Raw genomic sequence first — 13,329 nt, 5'->3', positions numbered from 1 at the left:
CGCGGGCAGGGACGGGGCTCGGGTTGGGCGGAACCCCGTCCCAGTGGCGCCCAGTTTGCGGACTCAGCCTTCAGACATCAGAACGTCGTCGCAGGTCCCAGCGGGTGTCCCGCAGCCAGGACCCGGCGCTGCAGCCCGTTGTGGCCACTGCAGCCCCCGCGCGTGCAGGACGCGGCACCCAGGCCTGTCAGCGGGCAGCCTCCGCAGTGCGCGCTGGCCGGCCCGGTCCCGCCTCCAGCGCCCGAAGCTGCAGCCTGGAGAGCGGAGGCGGAACCACCTCCTCCCGGCGGCCCAGCCTCAGCCAGCGCCCGCCCGCGGCCTCCAGTGCGTCCAGGGAGCGGCCCCCCGCTCGCCCCCCTGCCCTTCCCGCTTCTGGGAAGTCAGTTCCTCTCCGCTGTGACTCCCAGCTCCCTGCTTCTCCCTCGGGCCAGAAGCCAAGGCTGGCTCCCTCCCCACGGCCACCCCTTGGGGGGGGCGACGGGGGAGAAACCCTGGAGTCCCGTCGCCCCTCCGCCCAGGACCATGGGGAGTGGGATGGTCCAGCCTGTCCCACAGGGAGCCTTCCCTCTTGGCACTCAGGGTTTAGCCCCAAAATGTCTCATTCCAGTCAGCTTCATTTTCTCCATTTTATTTGTCAATATAAAAATACTCAAATATTTACAACAAATAAATACGCAGGGACACAATAAGTTACACTGTTAGGAGCCCTCCTCCAGGTCTGGGAGAGGATATGCCATAGCCACAGCATGCCCACCCTCTCCCCCGCCCCCACACCTCTCCCAGCCCTGTCAGGGGGACACGTACAAAATACCAGGAACCCCAGGGCCACTGGGAGGCCCTCCCTCCCTTCCCCCAAACACACAGGAGGTTCCACTCCCTCCCTCGAACCCTGAAAACATTCACCACCCTGGAAGCAGGACGAGGCCCACCCCAGAGCCCTGCACTCCCCCAGGGGCACAGCACCCTGCCCAGCCCACCCCCATATGTACATCCCTGCCCCTCCTGGGGACAGTGGGGGTAAGAGAAGCAAAGTGATCGACCCCTTCCCCTTCATAGCTCCAATGACTCACCAGGAGGACCCCAGGCCAAGGGAAGACTCCACGGAAACAGAAGACGTCACACAAACACACCCACGTGCACACACACACATACACAAACACACCCATATCTCCAACTTCTGTCCTGAAGGTTTGGCTGCTGGGGTCCCGTGTCTGTGATTCACAGCCCCTCACAGAGAGGAGGAAGACGCCGTGTGGCGGCTGGTGCCTTGGTGAGCCACACCAAGTGGCAGTGCCCGTGCTGAGCAGAGCAGGTCCTCATGGGCGAGCAGGTGCTGGGCAGGATCCGTCCCAGTAGAGCAGGTGCCCACGCCATGTCCCTGAGGTAGCTGGTGCCTGTGCAAAAGTAGGAGCCACGGCCCCCAGGCTGCCCCACCGACGTGGGGTCCCTCATACCGAGGACTCCTCGGGATTGGAGTCCGGTAGGGGCTGGCGCTGGTGCAGTTTGCGCCTCATCTCGTCCGCCAGCTCGGGCAAGGGGTGCCCAAGCCCCTCGCTGTGGTCCTCCCCACCTAGCTGTAAGCGCACATAACCGTTGGCATTTGAGTTCCGCCCACCCCCCAGGTGAAGCCGGGTTGGGGATGGCAGGGGCTGGCCAGGGATGCCAGGAGGCGGGGAAGGGGGCCCAGTCCCCGGCTGGCACCGGGCGTGTCCAGGCACAATCTTGAGGGAGCCATCTGAATAGTAGTAGCCAACGGGGTCCCAGAGCTTCTCATCAGTCTCGGGGCCAGGGCGGAAGGGGGGGCTGGTGGGCTCCTTGGGAAGCTCCAGAGGGTACACCAGGGTCCTCTCTGCCGCCTTGGCACCTTTCTCCAGCTCCTCACGCAACCGACGGCGCAGCGACAAGACGAGCAGCAGCAGCACCAGGCACACGGCCCCCAGGGCCACCACAGCCAGCCACACCAGCCCCAGGTTTTCCAGGGGGGCCCGGGCCTCCAGGGTCAGTGAGGAGCCGGCCACCACAGCAACCAGGTAGCCTTCGGCAGCCAGCCGTGCCCCCTGCTCCTCCGAAAAGCAGTGGTAGGCCCCGGCGTGGCGGGGCTGGGCGGCCATCACGACCAGGGCCTGGAGCCGAGCATCATAGAGGAAGGAGCCAGGCTGTTCCACAGGGAGGTCCCGGCCCCCAAAGGTCCATCGGGCATGGGCCAGGTTGGAAGACAGGCGGCAGGGCAGCACCAGGTCTGTGCCCGCCACCACCGTGATGTTCTTGGGCGTGAGCCTGACTGCAGCGCCGGGAGAGGAGAGGGAGCAGAGTCAGTGCAGGAAACCCAGGGCCAAAGGGAAGTGCAGACACTCCAGTTCTGGCCCAGGGCCCATCCCGCTGGGAGGGGGACAGAGGCGGCTCACCTTTCTTACTGCCACGGAAGTTGCAGATGCCCGAGGTGTCTGAGATTGTCACTTGCTGGATCAGCTGGGATCTGGTTGGGGAAGAGGGTCCATCAGCATCCCTGCTCCCACCACCTGCCTCCCCTCCTGGTCCCCACAGGAGGAGAGTCCCGCTCACCCGGAGCGGCCGCCCACGGCCACACAGCGGCTGGCGTTGACGCTCCAGGCGCAGTAGGGGTCCCGAGCAAGGATGCAGTCGGCACAGGAGCGGTACTTCACGCAGTCGGCCAGGGGTAGCTGAACCAACTGTGAGCGGGAACCTGCAAACAGCAGCTTCTGCAAGAGAAGCAGTGGGCATAGGAGAGGGCCCACCAGGCCCGGACACAGCATGGGCACAGCTGGGACTGCTGGGGGCACCACAAGGCAAAAGGGGCCAAGAGAAGGGAGAACCAAGGATGGAAATCTAAGCACCAAAGAACGCAGGGAGGGCTTATTACAAGCCAGACCCCATCCTAAGCACCTTATAAAGGTGACCTTACTGGAGAGGAACAGTAGCCCCGTGGTGCTGTGTATAATCACACACACACACACACACACACACACACACACACACACACACGGCTCCAGTGCGGTATAAATAGTGCAGGAAGTATGTTTTCCGCAAGGCCCGGCAGCCCTCACAATAGTACCAGCCAAGCATAAGGTGTTTTCCTGTCTGCATGGTGACTGCTAATCTGTGTTTCTTCACCCAGACTTTCTTTCTACCATCATTCCATGTTCCGGGGAACAATTGGAGCCACAACAGTTGGTAAAAGGGGAGCATGTGAAACTTTAGATGCGGCAAATGGCCAGAAAAGGGCAAGGTGCCGAGTGCACCTCAGGGAAGGGGGCAAAGTATGGGGTCAGGACTGGGGGGCAAGGCAGCCTCGCTGGGACCTGGCCATGTACACGGCCTCCGGGGAGCAGGATCCACTGGGACTGACCTGGAGCTCGCCCCCAGCTGAGCGAGGGTGCTGGAGCGCCTCCCCTGCCCCGAAAGGGCCAAGCACAGACTGAGGAAGGTGGAGGAAGAGCTGTGGGCGGGGCCTGATGATTACCTTGCTCCGGGACAGGACCAGGCTTTTTACAGGCTCCTGGTCAAACACCTGCAGCTCCTCGATCAGGTGGACCCAGGGCCCCAGGCTGACAGCCTTAAGCAGCCAGCCGTCTCCTGTGAGGGGGTTGGGGAAGGACAGGTGTCAACGAGAGAGCCCACGGGCCCCGGGGCATCCCCAGATCACCCTATCCGGACACACAGGCCTTCAGCCAGCCTATAGCAGCTAGGCCCGCATGCCACGTGCCTACCTGTGGCAATGAACAGCACTGTATAGGAGGCTCCATCAAGCCCCGTGACCCGGTCAGCCACCAGGTGGGTGAAGTTGGTGTCCTTCTTTACGAGCAGGGGCCGGCCCCAGAGGGGCCTCACCTGCTCCTCCAATAGGGGGTGTTTCTTGATGAAGTTGAGGGTGTTGTCGGGCAGCTCCAGAGAACTGGTGTAGCCGTGGTGACGGTGCCAGTTGTTGATGCACTGGAGATTGGGGCCGGGGAGAGCGGTCAGTCAATGGGATTAGCACAGGGGCTGAGGGCAGCAGTGCACCCTCCGGGGCAACTCACCGAGCCAGGCCGGGGGCTGGGTACTGGGTCGGTGTAGCGGCCCCACTTCTGGGATTGCTCGTGGTACTCCTTGTAGGGACCCTCGAACACCCTCTGAATCTCTTCCAACTGGTACTCACAGACTGCTGACAGGTCCACGTCACCCCTGTCACAGCAAGGGAGGGACCCCAGGGGTCGGGCTTGGTACCCACGTCCCACTGGGAGCAGATGCCCAACATCCTCCTTGGCTTCCAGATAACTGGCCAGCCGGCCTCACCCAGAGGCCTGCACCACAAACCATCCCTAACCTGAAGACCTGCTTCTCCCCACCCCCAATGACTCCTGGCCAGCTCACCATCGTGCCCGAAAAACCGCAAAGAAGGTGGTGTTGTGCCAGGAGGTGCCCTGCAGGGTGTGCAGTGCCTGTAGGTGGCTGAGGTAGAGGTGGCGACTGGGGGCCGAGCACACCAGGTGTGCCTTCAGGAAGGTGGTCCACTTCTTCTGCAGGGTCCGTGCGCCGCCCACGTCTCCCTGGCAGATGGCAAGGAGACACTGGCAGTCAGCCCGGCCCGGCTGGCAGGGCTCCCAGCACTCACCGCCACAGACTGTACCTTGCAGACCCGGGCCACACGGGCCACCACCTGCTCCATGTAGCAGTTGTACTCCAAGGCCCGCTCGCTGAAGAAGAAGTAGACCTTGTCATCGTCCCCAGTCAGGCTCCCCACGCTCTCCGGGACGTAGGCAGAGCCAACAAAATGAGGTTCTACGGGAAGGGGAGGAGACTTAGCGAGGCCCTAGTGATGCCTCCCCCCAGAGCTCCCCCAGCACCCACACCAGCTCCAGCTCCAGGCGCTCACCGTTGAGCCAGAAGGCCAGGTACTCTGTCTTCATGGGATGGTGGGGCCCCATGTTACGTAGGATGATGGGCTCTGTGCCCAGGAAGTTGTTGAGTGTGGCCGAGTACAGCTCGCCATCTATGGAGACAGGATCAGCCAGACCAGGTGAGCATACGTGCAGGCCACACAGCCCCGGATGGGAATGAGCCCTGGGGGACACCCAGCCTACCGCAGGTGGGAACTCACCCACAAGGAGGCCAGTGTGGCCCTTAGCCGGGTCGTAGGGACACTTCCCCTTCCCATCCTCAAAGGCTCCACGCTCCAAGGTGAAGGTGACCATGTCCTGAGGCAGGGAAGAGACAGAGAGTGAGGCGCAGAAGGCCCGGCGTTCAGAGCGCCACACGCAGGGCAGAGGGAGGGGCAGCACTCACGATGTAGGCACACTTGGGCTGGAAGGCGTAGGTGCCACACACATACAGGTGGGACGCGTTATACGGCTGCAGGAAGCGGATGAAGTTGAAACACTCCGTCTGGGAAGAAAAGTGGATCCAGTTAAAAGAGAATGGGGGTCCAGTTAAAAGAGGAGGGCCGAGAATGGGGGACACTGGACGGAGTTCAGGACACAGACCAGGAATGAAAAGGGAGCCCTGGGCAGAGCGTGAGCCATGAGGCCCAGCCAAGGAGAGACAAAGGCTATGCCCCCAGCTCCCTTGGTCTGTCCCAAGCACGCACCTGGTTGTTCTTCCCTTTCTGGACACACTCGGTCTTCTTCTCCACGGGAGCTGCCCACGAGATCTGGGGACAGGACGGGCACCGCAGCAACGTCACAGGTGTACAGTGAGCATGTGCCCAAGCATGGCCTGTGGCAGCCACAGGAATACCAAGTGACAGTACATGGTCCCCAACCCTGGGATCTGACTTCATAGAGGACACAGGGTCCACACGGCCCCATGGTAGCAAAACCTAATGAGTGCTGCAGACGGCAAGACAACTTGCGCACTCTGCCCACAGTGGCCTTGCAGACCCAGCAAATTCCCAAGGGGCAGCCTGACCATGAGCCTCTGGGGTCCTGCCTGTCACGGGCCTGTGTGCCTCCCGCTCCCCCACCTCTCACCACTCCTTGCAGCTCCAGAGCCTCCACGCTGAAGGCAAACAGGGTCTCCCGGGCCCCGACGTACAGGAGCCCGGTCTGCTCGGTCAGGGTCAGCGTCAGAAAGTCCTGGATGCCCGTTTGGGAGAACCGCCGCACCACGGGGGCAAGCTCTGCAGGGACAAGATGGGAGTGAGCAAGGCTGTGGATAGGTGGGCCTTCTTAGGGCTCCAGGCACCCCCCACCCCAAATCAGCCTTCCTCTACACCAGAAATTTTCAACCAGTGTGCCATAAGATTTTTAAAATATGCAATACCTGCCCTAGCCGGTTTGGCTCAGTAGATAGAGCTTGAGCCTGCAGACTAAAGGGTCCCGGGTTTGATTCCGGTCAAGGACACGTACCTTGGTTGCAGGCTCTTCCCCAGTCGGGCCCTAGTCAGGGCTCGTGCAGGAGGCAACCAATCGATGTGTTTCTCTCACATCGATGTTTCTCTCTGTCTTTCCCTCTCTCTTTCACTCTACCTAAAAATCAATGGGAAAATATCCCTCAGGTGAGGTTAACAACAAAAACCATGCCCAACTATTTTAGTCAGGGGCACTGACCACTTTTCCCTTAGATTGTCCAATACAAAAAATGACAATAGGCAATATAACAGTAACCATCCCGTATAAATGAATCAAAACTATATATATATATATGTATATATGTATATATATATATGTATATATGTATATATATATATATATTTGTCAGACTGGCCAAAAATACAATACTATCTTTTTGGTGTGCCACAGAATTTTAGTAATTAATTTATGTGTGTCATGAGATGAAAAAGGTTGAAAAATCGCTGCTCTATGCAATGGTCTCCTGGGCCTACTTGTCCTTGTTCCCCACATTAGGGCTAGCAACCCCACAAGCAATGCAGCCCAGTGCCCTGAGGGCAATAAAGCGCATTTCCTGAGTTGCCGCCTGGCTGACAGCTCCTGTGGGCCTCCTTGCTTTCCCTGGGAAAAGCCCGGGAGGAGGCACATCTGAGCTGTGAGGAGGAAGGAAGGACATCTCAGCCACAGCTTCCGGCCAGAGGAAGCCATCAGAATTATGGCTCCCACTCTCAGGACAGCAGCGCCTCTGGCTGCAGAGCTGGGCATTCTCCTTCCCAGCTCCACAGCTGCCTCTTCCTTCTTTGCTCTGCTGCCCACTGCCCACATCAGAGTCCAGCCAGACCCCGCCCCTGACCCCGCAGGGCAGGGCATACCGAAGTTGTGAGCGCTCCTTGTCTTAGAACCCCCCCACTCCACTCAGACAAATCCAGGCTGCCCGACATACCAGCACAGCTGGCCCCCGGATCAGGCGGGGATGGCAGGGGAGACCGGAGGCTGGGACCAGAGAGGGTGCTGACGCCTGGGGGCTGGGAAGCCAGGCAGGGCACTACGGCATTCACATAGTCACAGGACCCCATGTCGGCTCCCAAATATCTGCTGGCCCGTCCTCAGGGTCCCCCTAAACCAGCTTAGTCTTTGGAGCCAAAGATGGGCCCAGACACAGTCAGGTAAGGAAAGGCTTCATTAGCACCTGAGTGCCGCCTGTGGGAGGTGAGCTCATCCCAGGTCCCCAGAGCGCAGGGATGACACAAACACCTGACATCACCCCTTGGTGCAGGTGCGCGCACAGTAAGGGCTGTCAGGTCCGTGGTTCTCCCACATGAGCACGTGCACACACACCCACCCAGGGCCACCAGGTCGCAGGCCTTGGCTGCAAGCTTACGCGGGTTCGGATTCTCTGGCTGGACTCTCAGTGAGAGTGGCAATGTCAGAAGGCAGGCGCGGGGAGAGGGATGCAGAATGGGGCCTGCAGGTCCTGAGCATCAGAGGCAGGGGGTAGCCCAGGGCCTGGGCTGGACCATCAGTTCTAAGCCCCTGGGGTCAAAACTGGGTCACACGCGTGGGCGGGCCTTGACAGCAGAGTGAAGCCGGCGCAGTCAAGGGGGCAACCCCTCAGCGTCTCTTCCCTCCTGGCCCCTCTCCCCAGCTGGTCTGTCTCCTCTGATTTCAGACACTCACCCCCAGAAGAGACCGTCTTGCGGGGCACCAGGTTCCACCACATCTCAGCCCCAAAGCCCAGGCCCCACAGCCCCACAGCCAGCAGCCAGCCAGCCCAGTGTGGGGCCATGGCACGCGCCTGGCTAAAGCTCCAGGCCAGCTGCCCTGCTGGGGGAAAGAAAAGGGTCAGAATCAGCCCGCGCACAGACCGGAAGGCACTGCCAGGACAGCCGGGCTCAGGCCCCCTAGGAGCCCCCTCGCCCTGCCCCAGTCCTAGGAGCAGAGACCGAGTGCCCTCTCACACCTGAGCCCCCCCTCCCGCCTCCAAAGGACCAGGGAGTCTCCCTGAAGGGGTGGGGCCGAGGGGGGGAGGAGGCCCTCCCCCATTCCCTCTCCTCAACAGGAAGTTGTTTAAGAAAATAAAAAGGGTCCCCTCCCCCATACCAGGCCTGACAGGTTCGATGATTTTTGAAAAGTAACCTTTGGAAGCAAGACTTGACCCTGCCGGGGCTCCAGCCGGCCCAAGACTCGTTCTGGGACGTGAGCCGGAGGCGCGGTGAGGGGGCACGTGGCGGGCGGGCGGGGGGCTGGAGACCGGGGCGGGGGTCCTGCCAGCCTCTCCCCGCCCCCAGCGCAGACAATGGCGGGCCGAGCCCGAGACCCGCTCTCCACGGGCAGGGCCGGAGCGGCCGGGGCTGCGGGCCGCGCTTCCCGGGGCCCCTTTGTTGCCCAGGAGGGGAGGCAGGAAGTGGATAGGATGGGCGTGGAGTGACCAGCGCCTCCTCCGTTCCTCGAACGGCCTCCGAGGACACCGGCCCTCGGGCTGGGGGCGGTAGGACAGCAGCCGCGCCCGGAACACGGCGGCGCCCTCCGGCGGGGCGGGGAAGGGCAGGCCCGGGCGAGGGGCGCGGGGGGCTCCCGGGGAACCGCGGGTGCCGCGCGGGGCCTGACGAGCGTTTCCACCCGGATCGCGCCCCCCGCCCGGCCGGGCCAACTGCGCTCATTGCCGCCGCTGCAGGCCTGCAAGGCCGGGCACGGAGACACAGAAGCCGGGGCGTGTTAACCCCAAAACAAAGGGTCCCCGCCAAGACCCCGTCCCTGTCCCCTCCCCCCGCCCCCCCAGCTCGGGGATTTGAATGCAAACAAAGCAGCCGCGCAAGGAGCGTGCCGGAGACCGGCCTGCGGACGCCCCCTGTCGGCCCAGGACCCCGCGCGGGAAGGGCGGGGGGCTGGGGACACGCTCACCCTGCGGGGTCCCCAACACCCCAGCCTCCCTCTGTCCCTTACTCCAGGCTGGGCCGGACTCCGCGGCGCGCGCGGGTGTGCCCCCACCAGGGAAGTCGGGGCGGCCTCGAGGTGGGTGGAGGGGCGCGGGGTCCCGGGGGTGGCCCCTCACCCTTGCCCACCACGAACGGCAGCCGATGGGCGAGCGGTCCAGCGGGGACAGGGCCGGCTGAGCTCGGGAGCTGGCTTTCCAGGACACCCCGCCTCCCGGGCGGAACGGGCGGGGGGCCACGGCGGGGAAATCCGATCCCACAACATTGGCCTCGGTCCAAGCCCGCCCCAAACTTTCCATCGGGGGTGGGGGAGAGGGGGAAGCTCGGGGGCCCGGAGAGGATCCCGGCCGCGGACCCGACTGCACGAGGGACCCTCCTCCCAGCTCCGCTCCCGGGCCAGTCCGCGCCCAGGACCCCTGGCTGCAGGCGCTGCTGGCCCCGCTCCAAGCCCCCGCCGGGGGCGCAGGGAGGATCTCGAGCGGACATCGGCCCCCCACTGCCCTTTCCTGCGCCCCGAGATCCCGGCCTCGCGCGTGAGGCGGCCCCTGCCCGAGAAGGGGACAAAGCGGCGCCCGGAGCCCCGCGGCTTCGCCCCGCGCCGCCCTGGCCTCGCTCACCGTCTCCTCGCGGCTGGAGTCCCTGGCGCCGCCCGCACGCTCGGCTCCGACCCCGCCGCCCCGCCCGCGCGCCCCCTCCGCGGCCCCTGCGCCGCCGCCCTCGGTCCCGCTCGGCTCGGCGCCCTGAGCTCGGGCTCCGCGCGCCACCGCGGCGGCCGCCGGCTCTTTCTCTTACGGCCGCCACCCCGCCCCTCCCCTGACGTCAGGCGGGGGCTCGAGGGCGGGCCCCGGAGGCCGGCCCGGGAGGGGCTGCGGCCCGCCGGCCCGCTTCGCTCCCCGAGGTCCGTCCCCGCGTCCAGCCCCTGCCCTGCCGGCCGCGCGCGGGAGTCGCGGGCGCTCCGTGGCTCCGGAGGGGGGGCGGGACGGGCGCCGGCATTGTCCGGGGAAGCGGACTCACCGGCCTCTCGAAGTGTCTCCCAGGCCCACCGGGGCTACGCGGCCGGGCTCGGGAGGGGCCTCGGGGCGAGTGTGCGAGAGCGGCGCCGGGGAGCGCGGCCCCTCCTCTGGGCCGACCGCCGGCCCTGCAGCTGGACTGCACGGGCCTCCGTGGCCAGGAAGACCCCTGTCTGCGGAGACACTGCCCCGGCTTTTCCTCCACAGGCACGGGGACCCCACTCGGCGCCCCTGGCCCAGCTCCCTCTAGCCGAGGGCACAGAGCTACTCCAGGAAAGGATTCCTTCTGTGCCTCCGGTGGGCTAACAATTGACAGCCCCGATGTTCAGATGAAAGGGGCTGAGGGTAGCCGCGCTGCAGATCTGCCACCTTCAGAACCGCCAGTCTCCGCCCACAGCCGCTCCTAGAAGTAACTGGGTGATGTTGCCAGCTGGTCCTCCGAACTGGAACTGGGAGGTGGACAGAGGCCAGCACCCAGAGAGATGCCACCTCCTGGCCAGGAGCAGAGGGCAGAGGCGAAGAGAGGCCCCGAGGCTAGGGTGGTTGCTTTAAGCCTGCTGCAGCCCTGCAGGGGAGGAATGCTTTCGGGCCCCATCAGCAGATCTGGATTATAAATCAGTCCAGACAGAAGCTTTTGTTCTGGGTTTAAACTTGGCGTCTGAAGAGCGAAGACCAGAAGAGTAGAGGAGATAACGGGGAGGCAGCCCAGTTTGGACTCAGTAACTGGGTCTTTGCCGGTGCACATAAAGGCCCCTTCTCCCGCTCTGGTCGCTCTGGTCGAGGCCACATCTCCCAGCTCCTTTCCGCCAGCGGAAAGCTGTGGAGCTGTGGAGATGCTGGAGACAGGGAGCAGCCAGCCGCTAGGACGGGTGGGCAGCAGGCTCTGCCTCAGCGGCGGAGGGAGAGGCCGTGTGTGACCTCAGTCGGGGACACTCGGTATGCAGATCCCCTCACTGTTCTGTGCTGTAGACTTTGCAACCTGTCGCCTCTACATTTTCTTCCGCTCCACCCTCAGGACCACTTTGTAAAAGTGGGCATTGTTTGTCCCACTTTGTAGATAGAGTGAGTCTGAGAGAGACCTGCTTGAAGTCACATAGATATAAACAAGGTCAGAATGTTAAATTGGGCCCTGGGACTCCAAATCCATCTTTCCACTAAGTCACATTGGATCCGGGCAACTTTTAGCCCCCAAATGCTCCATTTCCTGCTGTTCTGCCTCCCCTTCCAGCCCCTCCCCCACGGCCACCCACTAGGTGTGAGGGTTACCAGACAGAGACTTGAGCTCCTCCTGCAAGATAGCCCCAGTGGAAAGTTTCAGACGGTGGTTTGGTTTCACTGGCACGGACAGTCTTCCGCGTACCCCAAGGCAGGCTTCTGTGTTCCAATAACAGACTCCAGGGAGCCCTTCCCTTCCCAAGGCTCCTCCCCAAAGATAGGGCTGCAGCCCCCACACCCCTTTGCCACCTGCGCCCATTTCCTCTGCGCGCTGTTCACTCCCAGTACTGGCCTTTTCCGGGGCTGAGTGAGCAGGGGGTAGTTTCCTGCATGACCATTTGCTCATGATTCATACTTCAAAAAAACTTTTTCATTGACTTTTGAGCGAGAGAAGAAGGGAGAGGGATAGAAAGATAGAAACACCGATGAGAAACCTCATGGATCTGCTGCCTCCTGGATGCCCCTCAAAAGGGATGGAGCCCACAACCCAGGCATGCGCCCTGACCAGGTGACCTCTTGGTTCCTAGGTTGATGCTCAACTGCTGAACTATACCAGCGGGCATGAGTCATACTTTTTAATATAAGCACAACTGGTCTAAAATGAGAATTCCTGGGTCTTAAATTAAGATAAAAATTTTAGGACAAAAAAACAAACAAAACTACTGTGTATCTATCGACCTCCCTGGGGCCTGTCTGCCTATTCAGTGGAAGTACCCACCTCAGCCTCAGGCCCTGACACTCCTACTTGCCCCACTAACTCAACTGCTGAGGCCAAGTCAAGGAAAGGCCGGCGCTAAACGCCTTCTGAGGTTTGCTCAGATGCACTGGCAGCTGAGGCTGGCCCCACAGGTGGGCCCAGGAGTCACATCTGGAAAGCAAGGCTCTACTCTCCCCCACACGCATCGGTCCTGCGCCAGAGTGGCCTTCACTTGAGCCCCTTCCCCCTCTCCCCGCTGTTCTGAGGCAGCTGACAGGAGGAGCCCTGCTTCCCACTGGGGTTCTCTGGTCAACATGCCTGGCTACTTCCCAGGAGCCTGGAGCTGCTGTGAACCCAAGGGGAAATGAGAAAGCCTGGGTCAGCCACCCTGCAGGGATCTCCCCGAGGGCCTGGGACTGAGGTCAGTGGGGACAGAGGAAAAGGACTTCCCCTCTACTTCCTCCTGGAGGACAGTTATCAAAGCCACCCACCTGGGAAGCCTTTCCCTTCCCAGCCCCTCCCTGCCACCATCACCCAAAGGAAGCAGGAAAACATCCGTCACCACAGCCCCGGATGCTGCTGGTCAGGGGCCTCAGGATGCCCCTCCCTTTCCCCAGGGCGCCATCTGGAAAGGGCAGGGGTGCCAGGACCAGCACCTGTGAATTCTTGGCCGAGAGCAGGCTGAGTCTCCAACTGGCCCCAGACTAGTTTGAGATCAGGTCTGCTCCAGACCAGTTCCAGAGAGGGCCCATTACAGGTCCCAGGGGATGGCGTATGCCCTTGGGTGACCTCAAACTGCACACCTCCGCTCAGGTTACAGCTAGGCCCCCGGAGCGACTGAGTCGCCACCAACACCTCCTTTCCTTGGTGTCCATTTCTCTCCGGGGGATGAGTGTTCGGGGCAGTGCGAGAACCAGAGCCGGCGGCCGGCGGCGAAGGGACAGCGCCATCCCTTTCTAAGAGCCACAGAGAGATCTGGAAACTCCCCAGGTCTCCCTGCTCCCTCTCTGCCCTTGGTAGTGAAACAAAGAAGGGAAATTACAAAGGTGACTTCCAGGTTTCCAGAGTGAACTGAATGGCTGCAGATTAACTGCCAGGATGTACAGTGTGAGAAGCGGGCAGCCCTGAGGGAGGGTGTAGGCGGCCTG

At 62.4% G+C, this 13,329-nt stretch overlaps 1 protein-coding gene across 1 annotated transcript; it reads right to left on the bottom strand.

The window, feature by feature from the left end:
• Positions 1–620: 620 nt before the first annotated feature.
• On the bottom strand, positions 621–9,524 carry SEMA4C (semaphorin 4C; the record flags this gene model as incomplete). The annotated part of the gene is given in 17 exon segments (XM_081101556.1): positions 621–2,281; positions 2,406–2,476; positions 2,563–2,720; positions 3,482–3,594; positions 3,729–3,951; positions 4,038–4,182; positions 4,372–4,547; positions 4,628–4,779; positions 4,874–4,990; positions 5,099–5,195; positions 5,284–5,382; positions 5,585–5,647; positions 5,967–6,115; positions 8,004–8,128; positions 8,130–8,147; positions 9,389–9,428; positions 9,431–9,524. Coding segments are annotated over 17 exon segments (2,673 nt in total). The 3' UTR covers positions 621–1,448.
• Between the last annotated feature and the right edge of the window lie 3,805 nt (positions 9,525–13,329).

Source organism: Myotis nattereri, assembly GCF_964212035.1.
Source record: "Myotis nattereri genome assembly, chromosome: 10".
Classification (NCBI taxonomy): domain Eukaryota; kingdom Metazoa; phylum Chordata; class Mammalia; order Chiroptera; family Vespertilionidae; genus Myotis; species Myotis nattereri.
Note: the sequence above shows the minus strand (reverse complement) of the source record. Positions and strands in the feature narration are given on the sequence as shown.